Genomic DNA, 27,593 nt, shown 5'->3' with positions numbered 1-27,593 from the left:
TCCCATGCCTCCTACCTGAACCCCGTGCATCCCTCACTCCCTTGCCTCCCTGCTGCCCTTGATGCCTCCTACCTGAACCCCGTGCATCCCTCACTCCCCTGCCTCCCTGCTGCCCTTGATGCCTTCCTACCTGCATAGCTGCCAAGGTTTCAGATTGCAATATGTGACATTTTCCTAATTCCACTGTAATTATGAGTGACATTTCAACGCTTATGAGTGACAGTATCTTGCGGGCAAAAAATCAAGCAATGAAGATGAGAGGCACATATAATTATCAGAGATTCTACCCATTTGAGCAACGAGAAACTCTAAGAACATGTTAGAACTGCTGCACGGCACCAGAAATGTAAGGGTACTAACCAGAGACTGCAGGCTTGCAGGCACTGCTGCTGCTCAGAAGATGACCTGTTCATGACCGCATGCTAGCCTAAAAAGCACATTTTATAGTATGGGTCAGCTTGTTATTGAAACTACCCTCACAACCCTAACCCTTCTGTGTTGGACCCGGAATCGTGGCGTGGTACCACTTCTTCCGCATAGCGGGCCCTGGACAGCATCGACCCCTGTCCTCCGGCCTAAAGCTATCCCCTCAAACCTTGACGAGAGCCGCCACCCCTGGCGACCCCCGGCTCTCCCCCTCGGGAGCCCGGCGACCCCTGCTCGCCCCACTCCGCGGATCCGACCCCAACTCCGGCCCACCATTTCAGGCCCCGACTCCATCTTGGACCCTCCACGTCCGGACCACGTGGCCTCGTCCCGACCTCGGCCACAGCCCCAGCGAAGCCCCGACATCGAGGCACCAAGATCCAACCAGGTGGTAAAGCGGCCACTTGGCAGATCCAGGAGGAGGGGAGTTTCGATGGGCCTCCAGCCGTCCCCGGACGCCTGGTTTCGATCGCCCTCCGGCCTCCCTGGGCTCTGGCTCCACCCCCCTGCTGGGTGTCTCGACACTCTCATCCCGGCCCCACTGACCCCCAGGCGCGAGGGTCCGGACATCAAAGAACTCCAGACCTATATCTGGGGCAGCTCTGGGATGGGTCAGTAGTTGTATCCTGGAGTCGAGAGCCCTGCTGACGCTGTCGCGGCTGACCCCAAGAAGAACTCGCTACTCTGAACCCTGAACCTCTGGAGTCCTGCTGCCGCGGCCCAACCTCGCTGAAACCATCTTCGGAGCCTGCTGGCGCTGCCGCGGCCCAACCTCGCTGAAACCATCTTTGGAGCCTGCTGGCGCTGCCGCGGCCGGAACCTCGCAGAGCCCCCCCCCCCCCAGCTCGGGGATTGAGAGCTGAGCGTAGGGTATCCCTGTGCCAGACTGGTATTAAGACTGTCCCGCTACCCCTTCCCCCCCAGTTACCGAGACTCTAAGGATCCCTCGATCCGTTTGTACATATTACCGAAAGAACCAATCATTAGTGTTGATAAAGATTCTAAGAAGTACTCTCTTGTGTTGTGTCCCTTTGTAGTGGTGTGATTACTCTACTGTGACAATTCTAGGAGAGGGCCCTCACCCAGGAGGCCTCTCGACGGCGCTCGGCCAATTCCATAAGGAGTGGTGGGCCTCGGGGTGGTCAGTCAGACATCTTCTGCCTCCCCAAGGACTGCCTTTCTAACATTCTGCATCTCTGTCTCCCACCCCGGAGAAAAATGCCAGCCTTGTGTTCTCTTTCTAAAGTTTTGCAAAGGGTAGACACGATTCTTAAATATAACTTTACATAGCTGCCAATTTTTATAATTGCTTATGTGCGATATTGAAATGTTTTCATTCCTCGTGAGTAAATCAAAGCAGTGACTATTATTATTTGCGTGCTGCCTTGGTGTCATAGCTTGCCTTTACAGTGTTAGTCATTCTTTAGCAATTGTTTAACACTCGTTGAGAACTTGAGAATTTCTTGCCAGTGGCCCAAAACGCTCTGCTGGTTTTGCTGCATAGGAGATTGGCCTCAGAGGACAACGATCCGCTCTCCGAGTCAGAACCGCAGCATGGGACCAAAATTATGTTTGGGGGTGTGGCACAGTCAGCACTTCGGTAACTGCGAGGCAGGGGGGAAAACATCCTGCAGTGCCAACACCACTTAAGTTTAGAGTGGCAGGGACAGCCTAGGGCAGCTCGGCAAAAAGAACCAAACTGCCCGTTTCCGTTTGGAATTGTTTCACTACTAGTGCATAGCAATAACAATCTGGGGTGCCTTGCCAGCATTTAAAAAGAAAGGCACCAGAACTGTGTGTGGGGACTGCCGTTCGGATAATAATCCGGATCATCACGTTGTTCTTTCTCATTTCGAAGAAAAACCCAATAAATGTAATGCCTGTGGTAAGGCCCGACAGTGGGCTTGATTAATTACAACAAGCTTTGATCTCATCTGGGCTTATGTGAAGTTGAAATAATAATGTGAAAAGCATGCCAGCGCTCACCTCGCCCGGCTCAAATGGCACAGCTATTGATTTACTCACCACGGTAGATCCACGCAGCAGGAGTATTAGTTAAGCACCAGCCGAAAGCCAGCGTCGAGCAGCTCCCTCCGCTACAGGCTGTCAGGCAGCAGGCTCTCCATGGCGAGGTTAAGTTAGCCGGGAACTGTTCAGAAGAGGGTCGGGTGAGCCTGAAAGGACCCGGCTCGCCCGCGGGATCCAATATACCGCCCCATGGTATTGTATGCAGTGTGCACACTGCAACTAACTAATTTAGAAATGCCGCTCTTTTTGCGGTTCCACCCTATTGAAGTAGCTCCATCATCATTGGGCACTGAAAGTGACCACCTTGGGCGTCCGCAGACATTTTTCCAGAGGGGGGCAAAATGTTAACATCATTACCATCCTCCGACATGTGTGTCCGGTGGGGCACAAGAAACACTGGGGCACAGAACCGGGATAGACTCAATTAAATGCCAGGAATCCAGGACATGTGACTGACCCTGCCACAGGCTAACACCACCTGTAGGGAAAACGCTAAACTTTCTGACAAGGTGCTTTATCTCTGTCTGCTAGGTGTGCAGACTTCCTGGTCCTCGATCCAACACCAATCAAAGCTGTCTTCAGCACGATTCGATTTTTATCAGAATACTTTAAAACAGCCTATGATTAAAGCACCATATTGAATATACTGTATGCACAGTGTATGTTAGGGATTATTTGTAGCACACATATTTACCAATATTGGCTTCTTGGTGCTAGAATTCATGATAACTTTTATCCAAAGTTAAAGCACAATGTCAAAGTTAGTAATAAATAATGCAGCAATCACACACGCTAGTGATTCGCCAATGGGTGCTCCCTTTACTAGAATTCCACGGGCATTGCTAAATTTGACACACATTCAATTAATTTATACAAAATAAAATGTATCGGTCCAAATGTTAGCTATATTTTTTAAAAGAAACTTAGTCCCTCTACGTATAGTCCATGTCAAACTGACAACGTGCCCATGTTTAGGGATACAATAATGGCCTGCTCCCTTATGCGGAAGCCCGGCCCCGTAAATGTGTGGCACATGCGGCGCCCGCAGCAGCGGCACATCACAGGTCCAGGGATGCTGAGTCTTACACAGTGGTCGAAGTGGGGGAAAAAAAGTAGGGGAACAGTGGGCGTAGAATCAGAGTGAGGGAATATCCCAAGGATTGGATTTGTGGGTGGAGCCAGAGGTGTGACCAGAATGCGCAGACATCCCCATTTTTAGTATTTGTTTGGCATTTCACTGCCCAATTTAATCAACCAATGGATACACATTATTATTTAAGGTTATAATGAGTTATTAACATTAAAATATATTCACGAAGTGGGATATGCTTCTAATCACAGAATGTACCAACTACGATAAAATGTGGAAGCACGAGCCATTTGTCTGAGCCATGGAGTTTCTGTCATCAGCACTACTCCCTTTTTCCACAACAGCAGTTCAAACATGAATGGCAAAATATCGTAGTTTGCAAATGTTTTCTCTAAAATTATGACTCTGCCATATTTGCCTCATAATGCAAGATCTGCTGCATGATCTGACCATTTAAACTAATAAATTGTTTGTAGCTCAAACATATCAAAAGTTAATATAAAATGTGACTTGTGTTGCTGCGGAGTGGATGGCCTAATGTAAAGGTTGACTGGTCACCTTTCTCACTGCTGCGTTTGTATGTTACACTGGTACTAATAAGGAAAAATCTTTCCAGAGACTGTTAGCATGTGTACACACGTCAAAATAATAAAATATCTGAAAATATAATGCATTACACTGCAGCCTTTTTTTAATGCATAATTTAGTCAACACTACGGCATAATGTTGTCGTCCTTTGCTGCATAATTAATTCCAGTGGCCCCCCAGCAGGCAGCACATGTTAAAAGTGCTTGTGACTGAAACCGGCTGACTGTAAGTTTGCGAACTTAGTTTGGTGTGCGTGCAAGTCCTGCATTGCCAATCCCTGGTGAGTTGCAGCTACTACTGCTGAAACAAGGCCAGTGGAGTGGTGTGGCTCACTGGTTAGAGGCGGCAGACCCAGGAGCAGAGGACGGCCCGGGACCAGGGTTCAATTCCCGACGCGGCAGGGTCTTGGGTCAGGGTCATCGGACTCGATAATTCTCGCCTCGTTGCCTACTCTAACTAGGGATCACACTCGGCAACTCTGGGCATTAGCTTGCCTCATCTCCACAACGGCCCCCCACATACGCCGGGGATGCCTGTTTCACCTTGGAGATAACCAGTAGGGACCATCTCACAGGGAAAGCCTTGACGGGTCCCCCAGCGGTCTACAGCGCAGAGATACTCCTTCGGGAGTCGATTCTAGCTCTTTAGAAACCCACAATCAATCAATCACAATCAATCAATCAATGGAGGTACCTATGGGTCAGCCAGACTGGCCTCAAGGGCAGGGCTGGCCTTAGCACTGGTGGTGTCCTGTGCATTTGTTTGTTAGTGCCCCCCAATGACCACCTCTTCCATGGATTCCTTCACTACCACCCTTTACCTGTTCCACCCAAGTTTCCATAACCACTCTCTCTCAGATGCATTTAATTTGATTTACAGCGCCACTCATACCATTGTAGGGTGTCAGAGCACTTTACATTTCACACATTACACAGAGACAATCAATGTGTGTAAATCACTGTATAGAAAATGTTACATAAGACTAAGGACTACAAGGTGTTGCAGCCGGTACATTAACCCTCTGAGCTACCTTTCCATGAGTCAAAACTTCCACTAGACAAAATTCTGATCTCTCTCTAGGAAGATCATTAATCACCAGAGTCATCATGACATTTTTATTGTTGCTGAAAATTGCTGGAGGCCAGGAAGGAGGCAGCAAGTGTTTTTAAAACCATAATATACTTGCTAACATGATGCCTCCACCTAAAGTCAGCACCCGGTGCGGTCACACTGGTTGCACCGCCCTAGAGCTGGCCCTTCTCAAGGTTCCTGTGACCTCAGTGACTGTTGTTCTAGGGCGTGCTGCTTCATAGGCTTGCCAGCAAGACTGGAGGTGAACTTAAGTATGGATAGTGGTAGACAAGCCTTGAAGGTTAACCTACACTTGTCATGCTAGGGTCCACCTGCTGGTGCGAAGACACCAGGACTGCTAAGGTGTTGCGAAGCCTTCTACGGTCTAGCATGTGATTGTGCTCTCGCAGGAGAGTGGTCTGGTGGACTTGTTATTAAGGCTGAACCTGGCTCCCAGTTCCAAATTCAGCAGCTCTGACCATAGTGCCACATCCTCTCCCCCACTGAACACCGTACTGCCCCACTGAGAAAAACTCCCACTGTCTTCAACTACAACCCAATTGTTGCCCGCTATAAACACCTGGATGCGGCTCAATTTAAATTACGCACTAGACGAGCAATATGCAGCCTACAAAAAAAAAAAGTAACAACATCCTGGAAAAAGCAAACACTTATAGGGAATGCAAAATTTAGCAAACCATGGGAAATGTAAGCAGGAACAACATGGTTACCTTAATGCTTTTACACTTACTATTCAGAAATCAGTGAGTGCTTTTGCCTGAAAAGTTAAGGACACGACTACAGGGCCCTGAATGGGAAACAGCCTTTACAACGGAACTGTTACAACGCATGCTTTTACATCGCATGTCGTTGCAACGCAAAAGGTGTGCAACAGTGGGTAGAAGGTGTTGGATTTAACTCCAACACCTTCCCTACTGTTGCACACACTGGAGTTGGAATAGAAAATTAATCTATTCCAACTTCCAGCGCCCCCCTGACAGAAAGTCGGAGTAAAAATTTGCGTTCTAACAGCATGCGATGTATTAGCATGCGTTGTAATGTCACATATTCCCCTGAATGGACCCATTTCAATGTCCACTATGTGTGTGTGGCTCTGTGTGTGTGTGGCTCTGTGTGTGTATGTGGCTCTGTGTGTGTGTGTGGCTCTGTGTGTGTGTGTGGCTCTGTGTGTGTGTGTGGCTCTGTGTGTGTGTGTGGCTGTGTGTGTGTGTGGCTCTGTGTGTGTGTGTGGCTCTGTGTGTGTGTGTGTGGCTGTGTGTGTGTGTGTGTGTGTGTGTGTGTGGGGGGCTCTGTGTGTGTGTGTGGCTCTGTGTGTGTGTGTGGCTCTGTGTGTGTGTGGCTGTGTGTGTGTGTGGCTCTGTGTGTCTGTGTGGCTCTGTGTGTGTGTGGCTCTGTGTGTGTGTGGCTCTGTGTGTGTGTGGCTCTGTGTGTGTGGCTCTGTGTGTGTGTGTGGCTCTGTGTGTGTGGCTCTGTGTGTGTGGCTGTGTGTGTGTGGCTCTGTGTGTGTGTGTGTGGCTCTGTGTGTGTGTGTGGCTCTGTGTGTGTGTGTGTGGCTCTGTGTGTGTGTGGCTCTGTGTATGTGTGTGTCTCTGTGTGTGTGTGTTACTCTGTGTGTGTGTGTTACTCTGTGTGTGTGTGTGTTGCTCTGTGTGTGTGTGTTGCTCTGTGTGTGTGTGTTGCTCTGTGTGTGTGTGCTCTGTGTGTGTGTTGCTCTGTGTGTGTGTGTGGCTCTGTGTGTGTGTGTGTGGCTCTGTGTGTGTGTGGCTCTGTGTGTGTGTGGCTCTGTGTGTGTGTGGCTCTGTGTGTGTGTGGCTCTGTGTGTGTGTGTGGCTCTGTGTGTGTGTGGCTCTGTGTGTGTGTGGCTCTGTGTGTGTGTGGCTCTGTGTGTGTGTGGCTCTGTGTGTGTGTGTGGCTCTGTGTGTGTGTGTGGCTCTGTGTGTGTGTGTGGCTCTGTGTGTGTGTGTGGCTCTGTGTGTGTGTGTGGCTCTGTGTGTGTGTGTGGCTCTGTGTGTGTGTGTGGCTCTGTGTGTGTGTGTGGCTCTGTGTGTGTGGCTCTGTGTGTGTGGCTCTGTGTGTGTGGCTCTGTGTGTGTGGCTCTGTGTGTGTGGCTCTGTGTGTGTGGGTCTGTGTGTGTGTGTGGCTCTGTGTGTGTGTGTGGCTCTGTGTGTGTGTGTGGCTCTGTGTGTGTGTGGCTCTGTGTGTGTGTGGCTCTGTGTGTGTGTGGCTCTGTGTGTGTGTGGCTCTGTGTGTGTGTGTCTCTCTGTGTGTGTGTGTGGCTCTCTGTGTGTGTGTGTGGCTCTCTGTGTGTGTGTGGCTCTCTGTGTGTGTGTGGCTCTCTGTGTGTGTGTGGCTCTCTGTGTGTGTGTGGCTCTCTGTGTGTGTGTGGCTCTGTGTGTGTGTGTGGCTCTGTGTGTGTGTGTGGCTCTGTGTGTGTGTGTGGCTCTGTGTGTGTGTGTGTGTGGCTCTGTGTGTGTGTGGCTCTGTGTGTGTGTGGCTCTGTGTGTGTGGCTCTGTGTGTGTGTGTGGCTCTGTGTGTGTGTGTGGCTCTGTGTGTGTGTGGCTCTGTGTGTGTGTGTGGCTCTGTGTGTGTGTGTGGCTCTGTGTGTGTGTGTGGCTCTGTGTGTGTGTGTGTGTGTGGCTCTGTGTGTGTGTGGCTCTGTGTGTGTGGCTCTGTGTGTGTGTGTGGCTCTGTGTGTGTGTGTGGCTCTGTGTGTGTGTGGCTCTGTGTGTGTGTGGCTCTGTGTGTGTGTGGCTCTGTGTGTGTGTGGCTCTGTGTGTGTGTGGCTCTGTGTGTGTGTGGCTCTGTGTGTGTGTGGCTCTGTGTGTGTGTGTGGCTCTGTGTGTGTGTGTGGCTCTGTGTGTGTGTGTGTGGCTCTGTGTGTGTGTGTGTGGCTCTGTGTGTGTGTGTGTGGCTCTGTGTGTGTGTGTGTGTGGCTCTGTGTGTGGGGGGGGCTCTGTGTGTGTGGGGGGGCTCTGTGTGTGGGGGGGGCTCTGTGTGTGGGGGGGGCTCTGTGTGTGGGGGGGGCTCTGTGTGTGGGGGGGGCTCTGTGTGTGGGGGGGGCTCTGTGCGTGTGTGTGGCGCTCTGTGTGTGTGTGTGGCGCTCTGTGTGTGTGTGTGTGGCGCTCTCTGTGTGTGGCGCTCTCTGTGTGTCGCGTGTGGCTCTGTGTGTGTGTCGCGTGTGGCTCTGTGTGTGTGTCGCGCGTGTGGCTCTCTGTGTGTGTGTCGCGCGTGTGGCTCTCTGTGTGTGTGTCGCGCGTGTGGCTCTCTGTGTGTGTGTCGCGCGTGTGGCTCTCTGTGTGTGTGTCGCGCGTGTGGCTCTCTGTGTGTGTGTCGCGCGTGTGGCTCTCTGTGTGTGTGTCGCGCGTGTGGCTCTCTGTGTGTGTGTCGCGCGTGTGGCTCTCTGTGTGTGTGTCGCGCGTGTGGCTCTCTGTGTGTGTGTCGCGCGTGTGGCTCTCTGTGTGTGTGTCGCGCGTGTGGCTCTCTGTGTGTGTGTCGCGCGTGTGGCTCTCTGTGTGTGTGTCGCGCGTGTGGCTCTCTGTGTGTGTGTCGCGCGTGTGGCTCTCTGTGTGTGTGTCGCGCGTGTGGCTCTCTGTGTGTGTGTCGCGCGTGTGGCTCTCTGTGTGTGTGTGTGTGTGCGTGTGTGGCTCTCTGTGTGTGTGTGTGTGCGTGTGTGGCTCTCTGTGTGTGTGTGTGCGTGTGTGGCTCTCTGTGCGTGCGTGTGTGGCTCTCTGTGTGTGTGCGTGTGTGGCTCTCTCTCTGTGCGTGTGTGGCTCTCTCTCTGTGCGTGTGTGTGTGCGTGTGTGGCTCTCTCTGTGTGCGCGTGTGTGGCTCTCTCTGTGTGTGTGCGTGTGTGGCTCTCTCTGTGTGTGTGCGTGTGTGGCTCTCTCTGTGTGTGTGCGTGTGTGGCTCTCTGTGTGTGTGCGTGTGTGGCTCTCTGTGTGTGTGCGTGTGTGGCTCTGTGTGTGTGCGTGTGTGGCTCTGTGTGTGTGCGTGTGTGGCTCTCTCTGTGTGTGCGTGTGTGGCTCTCTCTGTGTGTGCGGCTCTATGTGTATGTGCATGTCTGTGTGTGTGGCTCTGTGTGTGTGGGCAATTATTTTCTTTTTCTTAGCCGTAGTATGCAAATGTGAATCAGGTGCAAAAGCTCAGTTTTCGCATTGTCCGCTTTCTGCCTGCAGCGGACTAGAAAATGAATGAATTGTACGCTGCATTTTTGCAGTGATCCATTGACTTCCACAAAATTACTGCCCAGGCATGCCAACTTGCAGATACATTTCACAATGGGGGGAGGCGGTTTGGGGGGAGGATCTTATAGGAGATTTGTCTATAAAGGAACAAAATCATAAGCCAATTGCGTTTACGAGGCATGAGGGCACAAGGTCATGAAGAGGGGGCGGGGCTTTGGGCTGAGATCTGACCCCCAACATCCCTCCCCCAAAACAAAAGCTTCTGAAGCTACCACTAATGCCCTGGGGAGTAAGTAAAAAAAAATACCAATGAAACGCAGCAGCGCCACCCTCCAGATATGAGCTGGAAACCCACACCTGCAGTGTGAGAGACAGCAGTGTGTATGAGAGACAGCAGTGTGAGAGACAGCATTGTGTGTAAGAAAGACAGCAGTGTGTGAGAAACAGCAGTGTGTGTGAGAGAGACAGCAGTGTGAGAGACAGCATATGTGTGTTCTAGGGAGAGACAGCAGTGAGAGAGAGACAGCAGTGTGAGAGACAGCAGTGTGAGACATTTTATTTATGTTTTGGTTTTTGAAACATAAATAAAACGCATTGTTATTTGCAATGTCAATAGCTCAAACTCGCGTAAATACGTGACCTATTGCATTGCAAATGCAATAGGTCTCGCATTTGCGATAGATTACGCTATTGGTATTGTAATTGACAATGCCATTTTTTAATCTGTTTTAAAAACCAACACATAAATAAAAATGTTGTCATTTACAATGCCAATAGCTCTAACTTTTGCAAAGGCGAGACCGTTGCATTGGTCTCGCATTTGCGAGAGATTAAGCTATTGGCATTGTAAATGACAATGCCATTTATTTATCTGTTTTCAAAACCAACATATAAATAAATATTTTGTCATTTACAATGCCAATAGCTCTAACTTTTGCAAAGGCGAGACCGTTGCATTGTAAATGCTTGTTTTTAATCTTGCGACTCCTGGTGCACGAGTGATGTCCAGTTGTCAGCCCGGTGACTCCTGTCGGTCACCGAAGTCTATTCAGGAGAGGTCCCGAACGCTTTTAGAGGCGCGGCTCAAGGGAAATGTCGCAAAGCCATCACGATTAGTCATCGAATTGGTAGCACTCATCGCTTAAGTCGAAGCCCAAGAAGAAGGCCAAGAAGCATCGGCTGACGCACTGCGGGACCCGGAGCGTCTCCGATCCCAGGCTCCGTCCCCGGAGCCCGGTGAGACGACTCCGCGCTACCCTCCCTTTCCGGGAGCCTGAGTGTCCCCTGCCCAGCTTTGTGCATTTTACGAAGCCCTCTACTCCAATTTTGGGTAGCCCGACTCAGCCTGCGTGCCTTCTTGCCCCTTGGACTTGGCTGGGGGCACTAGGCCTTTGATGCCAGCAGCTCTCGCGTTGACGCCACAGGGCCCCCATGGATCCAGGCCTGGATCCGGATCGGTGGCAGTTAACCTCACTGTACCTTCCCCGGCGCCGATTCTAGTGGCTATGCCCCCACGCCGGCTTCGCCCCCAGCCTGCATTAACTCCAATCTCACCTCCGACATGGAGCCGAACCAATGTCAACCTGCGCTGGTACAGGCGCCGGAGGGTACTTGGTCCCACTGTTCATCCCTGGCGCTCCCTACCGCCCTGAGTGACTGGGAGGGGTCTTTTGACCCTCCTGCAGACCAGCTTGAAGACTGGACTGGTGAGAGGAGTTGGGTGATGCCAATGGTCTGGATACCTCCCCAGACCTCGGTATGCTTTCTCCCCTTATCGTGGCTACGAAGGAGGGAGCCTCCTACGCTGTGGTGTTGCGTAGGGTGGTTGAGGCCTTGGGCCTGGAGCTTCCTATGGTAGCAATCAGGACTAACTTCCTGACTGATGTGCTTCAGCCAGCAGCGACCTCCTTGGAGCCCCCTCTGCCTTTTTAAAGAGGCCCTCTCTGACATCCTTCTGGCACTTGATCCAAGCCCAGCACAGGGGCTCCTGTGGACAGGATGATTGCCCAATGCCACCGCCCGGTCCTGGGCGACCTGCTTTTCCTATCCCAACACCCTACCCCCGAGAGCTTGGTAATCCAAGCCTCAACCTCTAAAGGCACATTCCCTACAGCTCCCCTAGATAGAGAATCCAAGAAGCTGGACCATCTTAGGTAGAAGATGTTTTATTAAGTCAGCTTAGGACTGCAGTCGGTTAACACTGCATGTCTCTTGGGCTGTTACAGACACACTGTGTGGGACACAGTTACTCAAGCGCCACTACAGTGCCCGGAGTAGGCCCGGGCAGTGCTCACCCACATTGTTGCAGAGAGTTGAGATGCAGCGAAGTTTACCATCCGTTATGGGCTGGATACTGCCGGCTAGCTGGGTAGAAAAATGTCAACGTCCGTAGCCCTGAGGTGCTAATCCTGGCTGAGGTCCACTGGTAATCGACTTTTGTACTTGTCTTTTGATGGCCGTCGCTTGTTTGGCGACAAGGCAGGCAGTGCACTTAAGCGCTCTAAGGACTCCAGGGCTACGGCCAGATCCTAGGGCCTCGCTACCACCTCTCGCCCCCTGCAATCTGCTTTTCTCCCCCTTTCGTGGCTACGGAAGGAGTGGCCTCTCATGTTCTGCCCAGAGCCACATGCCTGCACAAGCTGTCCAGCCTCTGCATGGCCGGGGACGTCGGTCCCACCGTCGTGGGCCTGGGGGCGGGCCAGTCCACCAGCGCCCTCTCTGGAGCAGCCCCCAAGCCCTCCTATTCTGTTCTTTCAGGGACACCATTCGCCAGTGGGCGGCAGGATTCGCCAACACCGCCCCCACTGGCTCAACATCACTTTGGACAGGCGGGTTTTGCAGATAGTTCGGTGGGACTACTCCCTCCCCTTTGAGAGTACCCCTCTATCCATGCCACCTCAATTCCATTGCATGTCGGAGGATCACTGGACCCTTCTCTAACAGGAAGTTACAGCTCTCTTGGCCAAGGGAGTCATCGAGCGAGTTACTGCCCCAGAAGTAGGTTGTGGTTGTTATTCCCACTACTTTCTGGTGCCGAAGAAGGACAAGGGCCTGCGCCCTATCTTGGACCTCATGAACATCGACCGCTTCCTCCGGAAGGAGAAGTTCAAAATGTTGACACTGACTCAGGTTCTGTCTGCCCTTGACCCTGGAGAATGGATGTTAGCGTTGGACTTGCAGGACGCTTATTTTCACATGCCCGTACTGCCGGCCCATTGGCGTTTCCGACGGTTCACGGTAGGCCATGAGCACTTTCAGTTTAATGTGCTCCCCATTGGCCTTACCAGCGCACCTCGGGTGTTCACGAAAGTGATGGCGGTGGTCACAGTTATCTGCGCAGATCAAGGGTTCCCGTCTTCCCCCATCTCAACGACCCGCTGGTGTAGGCAGGCTTGCCCAAGGCTGTCGTCTCCAACCTCCTGACTATGGCCAACCTCCTGCATTCGCTGGGGTTCACCATCAATATTCTGACGTCACACCTGATTCCCTCTCAGAAGCTCCTCTTCATCGGAGGGGTTCTGGACACAGCACAGTTTCGGATTTATCCTCCCGAGCAGCGAGTCTGGGATATTCGGGCTAAGATTCAGATCTTTCAGCGCCTGGACTTCGGTAGCAATGACCCTGAGGCTACTGGGCCTCATGGCCTCCTGCATCCTGCTGGTGTACTATGCCAGGTGGCGTATGCTCTGCAGTGGGACCTGAAGTTCCAGTGGGCACAGTATCAGTGGAATCTTTCCGATTGCGTCCATATCTCGGAGGGCACTGCACACCAATTGTAGTGGTGGCTAATGAACCAGGATTGGGTCTACGGCAGACTCCCCTCCCTTCCCCATCCAGAGTTCACAGTGGTAACAGATGCATCACTTCTGGGGTGGGGCGGCCACATGGGAGAGGCGGTGATCAGAGGCCTCTGGTCTCCAGCGGAGATCAGGCTCCACATCAACCTTCTGGAGCTTCGGGTGATCCGTCTTGCACTGAAGGCATTCCTTCCTTCTGTCAAAGGGAGAGTAGTGCAGGTGGTCACCGACAACACCACCGCCATGTGGTACTGTAACGGGCGGGGTGGGTTGTGGACCCTATGTCAGGAGACACTTCAGTTCTGGAAGTGGCTGGAACCTCAGTGCATGTCCCTGGTGGTTTAACACCTGGCAGGTTCTCTGAATGCCAGGGAGGACAAACTCAGCTTTCGGTGTATGATGGATAGCGAATGGCGTCTTCACTCGGAGGTGTTGCAAGGTCTCTTGCAGCCGTGGGAAGAGCCTTGGTTAGATCTATTCGCCACCGAAGAGAACGCACAATGTTGACAATTCTGCGTGTTGGAATTTCCAAGACGGCACTCGCTAGGCGATGCTTTTCGTCGCAAGTGGAGTTGCAATATTCTATATGCCTTTCGGCCTATACCACTTCTGTCCAGAGTGCTGAAGAAGATCAAGCTTGACTAGGCAGAAGTGATTTCTGTGGCTCTGGACTGTTCACGAAGAGTCTGGTATCCCAAGCTTCTGCACATGGCCATCGATCCTCCAATCTGACTGCCCCTTCGGGAGGATCTTCTGTCGCAGCAGCAGTGGACGGTCCTCCACCTGAACATGTTCAGCCTCCACCCCCTTGCGTGGAGTTTGAGCGGCGACAGTTGACCGCTTTCGACCTTCCTCCCGAAGTCTAACTTTTTTTGGGCAACCAGGCATCCCTCCACCAAAACGGTATAGGCCTGTAGATGGAACAAATTTATGGCATTGGTGTGCTGCAAAGGCTGTGGATCCCCTTTCTGCACCCCTTTCAGTGGTTCTCCTCTTCATTATTGCTTTGGCCCTGCATGGATCTGTTCCGAGCACTTTAAAAGGCTATCTTTTGGCCATTTTAGTCTTTCTTCGGCTTCCGGATCAGCCTTCTCTTTCCAAGTCCCCTATTGTAAATCGCTATAAAGGGCATTACTCACTTGTTTTCTCCAATTCCTTTTGTAATGCCCCAGTGGGGCCTGAACCTGGTTCTGACCTATCTTATGTGCACTCCTTTCGAGCCGCTGTATAACTGTCCTCTCAGACTTTTGACTCTTAAAACTGCCTTTTTGGTTGCCATCAGCTCTGCCCGCAGGGTGAGTGAGCTTAAGGCTTTTTCTTCCAAACCTCCTTTCCTGGCTGTTCATCCGGAATAAGTGGTCCTTCGCACTAGGCCTTCTTTCCTACCCAAAGTTGTTACCTTTTTCCACATAGGACAAATCATCACTTAGCCCACCTTCTTCCCGCTCCTGCACCCTTCTAGAGAGGAGAAGAGGCTCCACCATCTGGATCCAAAGCGTGTGCTTTCATTCTATCTGGATCGCACAAAAAAAATCCGGGTGGAGGACCAGCTCTTTGTTGGCTATGTGGGCGCCAAGAAAGGTCGGGCCAGTCAAAAATGAACTATCTCTCGATGGGTTGTTCTTTGCTTCAAAATCTGCTATTCCTTAGCGAAAACGGAACCTCCGGTGGGGTTGCGTGCCCATTCCACCATGGCGACTGCAGGTACTACTGCTTCAGGACGTGGAGTCCCCCTTCATGACCTCTGCCAGGCAGCTACGTATGCTTCATTGCACATGTTTACCAAACACTACTGCCTGGACAGACAAGTCCGGAGAAACGGCTTCTTTGGCCATTCAGTTCTCCAGGACTTGCTGGTGTTAACTTGGTTAGCAGACCCACCTCCGGGGTTGCTATTGCTGGGATATCTATTCTAAGGTGAGGGATCTGTAACTAATTGTCTCTTTCAGATGAACAAGTTACTTACCTTTGGTAACGATATAACTGTAAGTGATATAGATTAGTTGTGGATTCCTCACCGCCCCACCTATCCTCCCTGTTTGGCGAACTGACTTCTAGGGTAAGGAACTTCCCTTCAGGGCCCTAGTTTTGTCCACCAGTGGTTGGTGTCTTGCATGGCTCTGCGCTTCTGGTGTGGAATGTAAAGAACTGACGTAAGCTCACATGGGTGGCGCCTAAGTAGATACTGCAACGTCATTTCGGCGACCACAACGCCAATGACAAATTGTGAGACGACCGACGCCACCTACCGACGCGCATGGGTACTGCTACGAAAAAAATTATCGGGATCCAGTCTGAAGCCTGGGGGTAATTCTAAGGTAAGGAATCTATAACTAAAAATGTCTCTTACAGATATATTGTTACCTAAGGTAAATAACTTGTTCTTTGGGTTATGCGTTTTGAAATTGTTTATCATGCCAATATGGCAGTGGGCTGGTATTTTTGGGGTGTTTTAGCTTACAGGAATGCAAGGCTTGCTTCTCTAAGCTTGATCCGAAGGTTCACATCCAACTTCAGTATCTCCCTTTTGATGGCTTTAGCAGACAGAATCTTCAACTATTGCAATTTGTGTGTGCTAAAGCTCCTTTCTGTTCTCTCTATCAAAACCCAACCAAATTCATTGCATTTCATTTCACCATCAGCCCCCTGCTTGATCTGACTGACATGTGCTGCCATGGTGTTCATTGTTTCGCCAACAGATTAACTAGCCAGGACCTTATAGGTCCTTGAAAGACCTACTTGATTTCCATGTAGAATGCCAGTCAAAAGATGATGCTCTGGGTTTAGGCCTTTGTGTGAACCTCTCCTAAGTTTGGTGGTGGGGCAACTAAAACCTACTTGTCGCTGTGGTATTGTTTCTGTTTACCTGGTTTCACTTTGCAACTGTTTTGCCAACCATGTTTCCTTTCTGATTTTTATAATTTTGAGTCTTGTGCTGTTTTTTTTCCGATCAATAAGAAAGTTTTGACTTAGCATAGGGGTTCTGATCATGACAGCCTTGCCCGACACCCAACAGTGCATGATCAACTAATTTTATCAGTTTTTAACCCGCTGTAAATGCTAGTATGTGTTTGCCTGTAACTGATGGAATGATTTTGCTTTTCTCTACATAGTTCTAGAATGTGTGCTTATGCGATCAATGGGATATACATGGTATGCTTATCTTTAAAGTGTCAATTGAAGGAAAAAATAACCCATTTTCAGCTTAATTTAGTTTTTGAAGCTTTACTGATTTTGAGACCGAATGTTTTAACTAGTACAATTCTGTGTCCCTAGAGCAACAATACATTTCAGCTGAGCACAACAATAATTCGAGCCAGTCCGACTCCTTCAGAGGAATACGCTGCTAAGGATACTGAAAATGTCTCATTCCAGCGTAATGAAGAGAGAACATCTTTAAATGCCTCCATAAGAAAAACACTTACAAAACCGGGACTTCAATCTAAAAATGTTAATGACAGAGATGAAATCAATAAATCTTCCTCTAAAATGAAGTTGGAATCTGATATTCAAGGCATTGCTCCAAAGGAGAAAATTGATTGCGTCAACTCTGTCTCACCAAGCAAATCCAGTCTCCCTTACAACTCTAAGCAAGTTAATGTAAATGTTCCTTTAATTGCACCAGAAAGTACCATGAAAGGATCTCCGACTTCACAGCTGGCACCATCATGTATATTGTCTGCAAATAGTCTCTGTACCAAAGTTCAGGATAACCCATATGTTCCTATTTCAACCTTTAAACCTGCAGCTGCTTATAATGATGTGTATTCTGTACATAATACTGCATTGCCTTTGTGTACACTTTCAGCACAACTTTCGCAACAGTATTTAGGAAGTGAACCAGCAAGTGCCAACATTGACTTGCCTCAGTTTCCACTAGGTGTTTCTGCAGCATATGGACTTCCAGCTAGGTTTTTGGATTCTGCCTCACAAGCTGGATATATACAAAACTGTGTTCGTGCTGGAACGTTTGGTGCAAATGTGGGAGCAGGATTGCTAACTTCACTGTCACCACTTCCTACAACCGGTGGATTTGCAAACTGGCAGACACAACGATCTTCTGGATTGGGTAAGCGCCTCTTTTTCATCATAGCTTTCCTCCTTCACATATTGTCAAATATTCTTTTTTGTTAATGGGATTTTATATTCTCTTTGTGTCCAACACGTCCTTTTTTCATGTGTGAGAATTGTATAATGCAGGCAAATGTGTCTACAGTCAGTACATTGGGATAAGATTAAACGTGTGACCTTTCTTTGTGTAGCGAGTGGTTTCTACTGCTAGTTTATTTTAAATAATTTTGGCTTACCATAGCCAATGAGCTCTGTGCCTCTGTACCCCTTTCCTAGTTTAACAACATAATGAATGTGTTTTTATAAAGGTTTCCAGTTTGGAATTATTATCTGTTTAGCCCTTTGCTCTCAGTGACTTAATCAATGCAGCCTGGATATTTGGCTTTGAAACATTTGGTCCTGTAGGAGTTGTATTCCAATACACTTGGGGACCTAGTTCTATCCAACTGCATTTCATAGGTTTGTCAAATCAAATACCCTTCCTTGTTTATCACTGCAGCCCTTGCTGTTTTGTAATATCCCTACATTCTTAATTTGTTTAGGTCTGATCTAGAGCCAGCTTTAGAAGCTGAGTGTGCCTCATGTTTTCCAAGAAATTTAAGAGTCTCTTCTGCGTAGCCGGTATTCACAGTATATATGTATTATACTGGCAGACTGCTGCGCCGGTATTCACAGTATATATGTATTATACTGGCAGACTGCTGCGAAGCATTGTGGCTGCAAAACCATCCTTGTGAACTAGGCCGGTTTTGTGGCCAAAATATATTTCAGTATTCTGCCTATAAAGTACATTCATCATGCAGGTCTCAAGTGTCTGCACCTGTTCCTATAGAAGATGGGAGGTAGATTGATAGTGAGCCATCTCCAGTCCCCTCTCTCTCTCTCTCTCTCTCTCTGTCTCTCTCTGTCTCTCTCTGTCTCTCTCTGTCTCTCTCTGTCTCTCTCTGTCTCTCTCTGTCTCTCTCTGTCTCTCTCTGTCTGTCTCTCTCTGTCTCTCTCTGTCTCTCTCTGTCTGTCTCTCTCTGTCTGTCTCTCTCTGTCTCTCTCTGTCTCTCTCTGTCTCTCTCTGTCTCTCTCTGTCTCTCTCTGTCTCTCTCTGTCTCTCTCTGTCTCTCTCTGTCTCTCTCTGTCTCTCTCTGTCTCTCTCTGTCTCTCTCTGTCTCTCTCTGTCTCTCATATCTTGTTGAATCTTGTTGAATCTTCATGAAAATTCTCCCCAAAAAGTGCCGTCCTGATTCTTATTGTACATGGAAAGTTTCAGGGTGATCCGTCAAGAAGGGGCTGTAAAACAAGGAGGGGGTTGGTGTCCCAGAAAAGCAAAATCCCTATGCATTTTCCATATACTTTAGGCAAGGTTACATCAAAAACTGCTGAACAGGATTACACCTAATGCGGTGGGAATATAGATGTTGGCCCGTAGATTTTGTGTAAATCTGTTCTGTCGTTTTTGAAAATTGAAGAGTAAAACAGAATTGTAGATTTTGGCAGTTAGGCACGGGAGTGTCGCAAGACCCTTGTCAGAGCACCAATTAAAAAAAAATATAGTGTTCCGATTGGCCTCAGGAGCTTTATTTCTCCTGGCCCATCTCGCTTCTGTGGGAGTCAGACTCCAGCTACTGCTCGATTTAACTGCCAGCAACATGAGATTAATTCGGCTACCAGCCATTACAAGACTCTAACCCTTAGTCCTCTGCCTGAAGTTGTTAAAAATATATATATCTCTCGGGGCCAAAAAAGAAAAAATAAACTGCATGAAATGATGCGATCAAGCAAGACTCTTCTGGGATCAGAAAAAAACTGCTAAATGGTGGCTGGGCCGCATTTATATTGCTTATTTTGATGTATGTTTATAGATAAACAATGACCAAAATGAAATGACACCATCCACAAAAGTAAATTTCCTAACCATCAAGAGGTACCATACGTCCCCTCAGTGTAGCAAACTCAGTTCGGGGATACCCAATCCACAAAAGCTCACTGTGGGCCAGGCCCCATAATTCAGTCACTCACCCCCCAACTGTGTTGCAAACCCAGCTCAGTGCCACTCAACAAACAAATGCTGTAATAGGAGGCTGAGCTTCTGGGCCTTGCCTGATTTGAACAGTCTTGCAAAACTCTAAGGTCTCTCCTACTCTGGGCAGTTCCCTTATCCGACTCAATTGGCCCCCGAAAGACGGACCACAGGACAATCCTGTTTATAGCCATGTCAACGGTACATACATCAAGCCCAGTGGCGAACAAATACCAACAAAACTGATTTTCACCCCCTACTACTCCTCTTAGGGCCCACATGACATTTTAAACTGGTCCAATCTGCTGAGGTTGTTTAAAAACGTTTAAACTTATCTTGTATAACCCTGGAAGATATTCTAGTAGTGGAATTTAAAACCTTGACTGCCAGCAAGAGTGGGATTGAATCGACAATACAGATCCTCAAATCCCCACATTAATGGCAGATATTCTAGCAAGTAAGCAGACTTTTGAAGAGGGGTCGATAGAGATCACTAAACGAGTATCCCCAAAATATGCTTACCCATGTAGGGACCCCGAAGAACGCATGTTCACCTACTCTGTATTCTCAAACGAGCTGGAAACTCCCAACTTAACCTGTCTTATAATAGGTTGCAAATGTCACCCTCTAACTCCAATCAAACGGGTCCAACAAGGAGAATAGCCTTAGAGAGCACTGATGAAACAAAACAAAGGAATGACTCGAACTGGTTGTCAGATACACACTCGGTCCACACTAAAAATCATTCCTAGCCCAAATGGCAGCCGACACCAGGCAACTGTCAAGAGGAAATCAACTATAAACTTAATATCTTGGAACATAGCTGGGCTATCAAAGCTACTTGAATCCCCAGTCGCTATGTCATTCATCAAGTTGGCTGAAATTCTTGATTTTCAGGAAACGTGGACAACCAGTCAGTTTACAATCCTGGGGTTTCATGGATTGCACCAAGCTACTACACCAATGAATTTATTTGGAAGACCCTCAAGCGGCCTTTCAATTTTTGTAACCCTAGGTGTAGATCTGAAAGCTAAAACCCTTGAAAGCCAAGATGTAATGATCCAAATAGCTATCGTAAAAGGCCTTTGCGTAAACGACCAACTTCTGAAGATCCTACTCGTCAATGTGTACTTCCAACTATTTCAGCCCAGGACGTGCCAACCGGCTATTCAATTCCGTGACACTCTTTTGTGCTCTGTGGAAATACAACTCTGGAAGTCATCTTAAGCACTGATTTCAATCATCGCATCCTGAGAACAGATCAATCTAATCAGGATAGACCCTCTTTTTAATAACCAGAGTCTAAAATCGATTCAGCGAAAGTGTCCCATTTCCTCAAATTCCAGAAAACTTTCAAGGGAAATGGGTACTTTGGATTAAGCGTTCACTGCTGGCAATCTCCTAGCTACTCTAGAAAACTTTGAGATCTTGACCCTGTTTATCTTAGAGGACCACAAGTTGTTAATTTACAGCTGTGAGCAGTATTCCAACATTTCCTGAGATTATTCATTCTGAGTCATTTCCAAGGATTTGGCCTTCTGGCCATGATAGTCCAGATCATTTCTCATTTTAGACAGACTTTGTTTGAGGTCTGTCCAAACTGCCCCAATTTTGCTTTTAAGTTCAGCAATGAATTGCAGCATAAAGCCTTTAGTGATGGGCTCCTTGTCTGTCGAAGTGGGGGCTATCTGTTTACTTTCAGTTTCTCCTTCCTTGACATGTTTAATGACCTCATTTTAGGGGAGGGGATCTGGAGTAGTTTTTTATTCGTGCCCATGCCTGCTGGCTGCTATCTGAAAGGAGCACAGTCATCTACAGCATGGTGTGTAGGAGGTGATCTGGAAATGTTGTGGGAGACCCTACCCATCTGTAAGGTGCTGTTGTGGCAAGGTGCGTTTCGGCACAGTCTGCTTTGAGCCAGTCCAGTCGGCTGACAAGACTAGTCCCACCTGCAATGCATGCTGCACCAGGCACTCTGCTCCCCATGGTACTCAAGTAGACTGACCCCAAGTGTAAATAAAATTTCTTGTGAGCCTCCGCCTTAGCGACTGTGGGCTTGGCAAAGGCTGAACGCCGATGTCCCAAACATGCACATCATTTGGTGGGAGGAGACAGAACCACCTTCGGCATCCTTCCATGTAGCAATTCACAAGGCACCCGAAGGGGCTGAGTTGAGCTATGGTAGATTATCAAAAGAGCACTTTGAGTCACGCACTCAATAAGCAAAATCAGACCCCCCCCCCCCAATGGGGGATGCCAATGTCCGGGTCCCTAAGCGCCCAGTTACCTCTATCAGATGCACCTCCTCAGTCCACAGGGGGAATCCACTGCCGCCTCCCTAAGGCCCATATCATAGGGAAGCCCCTAAGCTGATGGAAGGTGTGAGAAGTTGGCCTGACATATGCTGGCCCTTATTCTAGTGGGCACCTTGCACCAGTCCAAACGACCCTTATTGATGTTAGGTTTAAGACAACCTTTATAGAAAGCTATCCTAGTGGTAGCTGTGGAGAGCAGCCTTCAGGCTAAGTCTTGAAGGAATGTAAAGCAGCTTGTTTTACCAGTTTATAATCTCATAAATGACCAAATTAAAGGAGAACCACACCAGGTATATATAAAATATATATGTATTTATTCTGAACACATCCCTCTAGTCTCTTTATGAGGTTAGAGGCAAAAGTACACAAAGTAAACTTACGTAGCACACAGTATATTAGCACAGTATACGTTTTTCCCTAGGGGCCTCTCAAACGATATACTAAGAAAGAGGTATAAGAACCACGAGGGACATAGAGACAAGGCCTAGGGCCTGTAGAACCGCTGGGGCAACCAGGAACCACCCACCGTAGGGACGCAGGAGACCCACGGGGGACACGTGCAGTGTCTAAACACAGCCGCAAATCACCATTGACTTATATGGAGAAAGTTACGGTTAGATTTTTAAAGATTAAGGACACTTAGAAGTGGACTAGGAACAAACCCCTTCAGTACTGGACAGTTCGAGAGTCAAGACCCACGGGAGCACCGAAGTACTCGTGTTACCTCACCCAGGGAACCCGGGTGCATAGGTGTATTTTCATGTCGTTGTTTCCTATGGAGAGCTGCAAAGAAGTGCTGCAGGCGACCAGATGAAAAGTGTCCGGATGGATCCAAGGGTGCATCGAAGATCCGAAGAACCTGAAAGCAGAGGGGACAGAGTCTGGGTCACTTGCCAGTGACCAGGGAGGCAACAAGAGATGCCAGCCGAGGACGGGTGAGCTCAGGAGCAGGATGTGAAGCTTGACTCTTCAGCCACGAGGACCAGGAGGCGTCGACGACAACCAGGAGCTGGATTCGAGCTGTCCCACGTTGGATGTCGAGTGCTGCAGCGTCGGTATCCGGATTGGACCCAACAAGCCTTGGCAACAGCAACCCATGCAGAATGCAAAGATTGGCTTCGGTGCAGACCAGCGAGGTCTGAGGGACTCACCCTTTGGAGTAGAGTCAGGGCACGTCTGGAGCAACCAGGAAAACCCAAGAACCAAAAGAGTTGCCTTCGTGGGGACCCACCAGTCGAAGGACCAGGGATCGCGAAGGAGCCTCGAGCAGAATTGCTAGAAGCGAGCCCACAGAACACTTGTGGAGTGTAGGCCCACAATCTTCGTTGCAGATGGTGTTCAGGGCTTGGACTACAAGTAGCCCATGCACAACTTCGGGACAGCTCGGGAAGTAGGTGAACTTGCAAATATGCACGGTGTCCAGGAGTTCCGGTCCCACATCTCTTATGATAGCTACAGGTCTCCGCTTCGCTGGGGACTGGTGTCAGCCTCGGAGATATCTCGAAGTCCCTGTCCTGTGTCGTGAATTCTTCGGGATCCGGAGGGTGCCTCGAAAATGCAGACCGGCAAGATGCTTCTTTGGTGCCTGTTTGAACAGGGGAGCCACTCCTTGACCCCAAGGGAGATCCTTCCGTCTTCTAGTCGAATTAGAATGTCGAAGTTCCAGGATATATGTTGCAGAGTTTCGTCCAGGGTAATCTAAAGTTCTAGGGACTGGGTTCCTATACTTATACTAAGTTTAGGGGATGGACTAACTCTAAGGTCCCACCAATGGGAGGACCTGGGGAGGGGGTGGTTACACCCCTTTCCCTTTGTCCAGTTTTGTGCCAGAGCTGGGGCTGAGTGCCCCAGCAACCGGTTTGAACTGGGAAATGCACAGGGACACCTTGTGTGCCCCAGGCACTGTCTGAAAAGCATTCACTGAATACACCCACCCTGCCCCAATACACTAAAGCCTGTCTGGGGAGGTGGTCCTGGACGGGAAACCTATTGTCCAAGCCTCCCCTAACTGAGTTTCGTCCAGCAGCAGAAGGTCAGACTTGTGTCTGTGGCAGCAGCATCCATTTTGTGATGCTGGGGCTCTTTTAAACTATTACCGGGTAATTAAATGTGTACATGTATTCTCCCTCTCAAATTGTGTTTTTCTACCCTCGGCATCAAAACTGGTGGGGGGGGGGGAAGGATTACAAAGTGTTTGACACATGTTTTGATGCAGCCATTCCAAAGTTAATTTACAACAAGGGGTGGTGATGGACAGAGTCTCTGAATTAAGCAGAGTACTCTAACCCAGTCAAGAGATCAGGGCTAGATCCAACACCGTTTTTTACCTCATTGCACCATCCCAGTTTCAGAACCTGGCTGTATGCAAATTAGTCTGTCCCTGGCCCAGTGCATCATGGGAACAGGGCAGACCAGACTACAAAAGCCAATTCTTACACTGGGAAGGAAACAAGCTTCCGGGGACCGGTTTCTGCCATTTCAGGCGTCTTCGGCCCGGCTTGCTTGAATCCTGATGGTGCAATGAGCAAGGGACTCACATCTGAGTATACCCTTCCACGCTTAGGGTGGACAAAATAATTTACAACAAGGGGTGGTGATGGACAGAGTCTCTGAATTAAGCAGAGTACTCTAACCCAGTCAAGAGATCAGGGCTAGATCCAACACCGTTTTTTAGCTCATTGCACCATCCCATGGCTTGGTAGTTTGGTCTGCCCTGTTCCCATAATGCACTGGGCCAGGGACAGACTAATTTGCATATAGCCAGGTTCTGAGCTGGGATGGGGCAGTGAGATAAATAACGGTGATGGATCAAGCCCTGATCTTTGGACTGGGTAAGAGTGGTCTGCTTAATTCAGACACTCTGTTCATCACCACCCCCTTTTCTGTATCGTTTTTGGCCACTATAGGTGTGGCAGGGTATACTCAGACATGAGTCCCTTTCTCACTGCTCCATCAGGATTCAAGCAAGCCGGGCCGAAGAGGCTGAAATGCCAGAAACCGGTCCCCGGTAGCTTGTCTCCTTTCTGGTGAAGAATTGGCTTGGTAGTTTGGTCTGCCCTGTTCCCATGATGCACTGGGCCAGGGACAGACTAATTTGCATATAGCCAGGTTCTGAGCTGCGATGGGGCAGTGAGATAAATAACGGTGATGGATCAAGCCCTGATCTTTGGACTGGGTAAGAGTGGTCTGCTTAATTCAGACACTCTGTTCATCACCACCCCCTTTTCTGTATCGTTTTTGGCCACTATAGGTGTGGCAGGGTATACTCAGACATGAGTCCCTTTCTCACTGCTCCATCAGGATTCAAGCAAGCCGGGCCGAAGAGGCTGAAATGCCAGAAACCGGTCCCCGGTAGCTTGTCTCCTTTCTGGTGAAGAATTGGCTTGGTAGTTTGGTCTGCCCTGTTCCCATGATGCACTGGGCCAGGGACAGACTAATTTGCATATAGCCAGGTTCTGAGCTGGGATGGGGCAGTGAGATAAATAACGGTGATGGATCAAGCCCTGATCTTTGGACTGGGTAAGAGTGGTCTGCTTAATTCAGACACTCTGTTCATCACCACCCCCTTTTCTGTATCGTTTTTGGCCACTATAGGTGTGGCAGGGTATACTCAGACATGAGTCCCTTTCTCACTGCTCCATCAGGATTCAAGCAAGCCGGGCCGAAGAGGCTGAAATGCCAGAAACCGGTCCCCGGTAGCTTGTCTCCTTTCTGGTGAAGAATTGGCTTGGTAGTTTGGTCTGCTCTGTTCCCATGATGCACTGGGCCAGGGACAGACTAATTTGCATATAGCCAGGTTCTGAGCTGGGATGGGGCAGTGAGATAAATAACGGTGATGGATCAAGCCCTGATCTTTGGACTGGGTAAGAGTGGTCTGCTTAATTCAGACACTCTGTTCATCACCACCCCCTTTTCTTTATCGCCATTCCAAAGTTAGCATTTACCGCGAGGTATTAATGCACTTAAGAGTATATGGTATGGCTGTATCACAGAACAGCTATAAGGAAGGGATTCCAAAAGCTGCAGAGGGGCTCAGCTCATGCTTGGGCACCCTCTCACAGAAAACCAAGCACTCTGCCTTCAGGATTGTCAAGGCCTGCCATAGGAGTGACTTATAGGTTTATATGTGTCTGTTTTTAAAGGTAGATATAGGTATACTATATCTTAGTAAGGGGTGCTTACAGCACTTTACCCAGGCTGCAGGAGCCGACCTGTGGTGCCATTTTGGAAGGCTTCCCAGGGGTGGCATAATACATGCATCAGCCCCTGATAGGCCTCTGGGGTACATATGCCCTTGGTACCTAATGTACCATATACTAGGGACTCACAAGGGTAACCCAGTAACCAATCTGGTACATGCAGTCAGTTTAGAGAGGAAGCAGCTAGGCTGGGGTCCTGGTTAGCAGGGCCCCCAGCCAGACTGAAGTCGATAAATCAGTGAAACACAGCAAAAAGTGGGGGTTACCATAGTAAGCAGATCCTACTCTCCTACAGAATATCCGTTCTTCTCCCCAAATGCAGATTCAACCATTGCCTGGGCCCTCACCCTCTTGTCTCTGGAGGTGCAAGGGTTGCCTCGCAGGACATGCCTCCATAGGTCTGGTCAGCCAGCCGTCTCTGAATACATCTTCTTTCACCGCTGTGTGCTTTCCTTCATCTTGAAGGTCAGCCTAATGTAACCTGGAGTCGCCAGGGTCCGCGAATCTCCCTTGCTCCCACCAGGGACCCACCACTCTAGGCCTCCCAAACTACATCCTCTCTGGAAGGTCTGGAACACCCCAAACAGCGGCATCCCCATCCGCTAAAGGGCTGAGGTACTGCGGGCCAGCGGCCACCATCTTGGCTTATGGCCAGTCACCCCCTCAACCCCTGGAGCGCCTGCAGCTCAACTGTCATCTGGACCATGCAACGGTCTGGTCCTTCTCCTAGGTCAATAAATCTCTCCCATGTGTGGGTCAATTGTGTATGGCCCCATGTAGTACCAGGTGCACTGAGGCTGGGGACGGCACTCCACACACTCAATTCTAGTGCCATTTTATGCCTGGCCACCTTTTTAGCATTTTTTTAAAAGGTTACAACGTATGTTGCCTCCTTCACCCTTTGTCATGCTGCAGCGGGACCTTAATTTGGTCCCTATGGTACTGATGTGTACTCACTTCGAGCCGCTTCACAGCTGCCCCGTAGGGCGTCTCATCCTCAAGACCGTGTTCATCGCCATCACATCGACGTGACAGGTGAGTGAGCTTCAAGCTCTGTTACTGCACCATTCACTACCTTCTCGATAGAGAAACTAGTTCTGTGGAGGCGACTTTCTTTTGACCAAAAGGTGTGATGCCGTTCCACGTCTGCCACCCTTCTAGCTTTCTGTGCTCTGCCTCGAACCTCTAAGTAGAGAGATTCCATCACTTGGACTCCAAGAAAGTGCTGAGCTTTTACTTAGATTGTACTAAAGAACATCAAGTGTCTAATAACTGTGCGGTTCACTGGAGCAATGCAAGACTATATAGAAGACATTAATCTTATACTAAGTAATGCTCTGCATAAAGATCTGCTATGCTGGTACTTCAATCTAGGTTTCCCCTACAAGTGCATAGGGGTTAGGGTATTGCTATGCTGTCCCCTCACTCCCTATTTCTGAGGGATAATTCTAACTACAGATAGATTCTTCACTTTGTGAACTCCTCTAGGCTCCATACTCGATCTGGAGATGTTTCTCAGCGATTCCCTTGTGCGCCAGTTGGTGGTGTTGTGCTCCTCTCCATTAGATTGGTCATACACCAGAAGTGACGAGTAAATAATCGAAATCCCACCTCTGCTCAACGACTCCTGTTCCTTTCTTTCAACGTCTTCCGATAGGATCCAGTGATTGCTCTCTCACTGCTGTCATTTGACACAACCTTTTATCCAAAATGTTTCCAGTGTGCAAAGGACAAATCTTCCAGAAACACTAACCGGATTTAAACCCTGAAAGTATTGCCATAAACTGATGT

At 49.2% G+C, this 27,593-nt stretch overlaps 1 protein-coding gene across 2 annotated transcripts in view; it reads left to right on the top strand.

Moving 5' to 3' along the window:
• The window catches only part of CEP192 (centrosomal protein 192), a 2,224,848-nt gene that overhangs the window by 638,633 nt on the left and 1,558,622 nt on the right, over positions 1-27,593 (top strand). For both annotated transcript variants that reach the window (XM_078687485.1, XM_078687486.1), the window contains exon 20: positions 16,483-17,275. In XM_078687485.1, the coding sequence (XP_078543611.1) occupies positions 16,483-17,275 (793 nt within the window). The remainder of the gene's footprint in view (positions 1-16,482; positions 17,276-27,593) is intronic.

Source organism: Lissotriton helveticus, chromosome 4_1, assembly GCF_964261635.1.
Source record: "Lissotriton helveticus chromosome 4_1, aLisHel1.1, whole genome shotgun sequence".
In the NCBI taxonomy this organism is placed as follows: Eukaryota; Metazoa; Chordata; class Amphibia; order Caudata; family Salamandridae; genus Lissotriton; species Lissotriton helveticus.
This window is presented reverse-complemented; position numbering and strand designations above follow the sequence as displayed.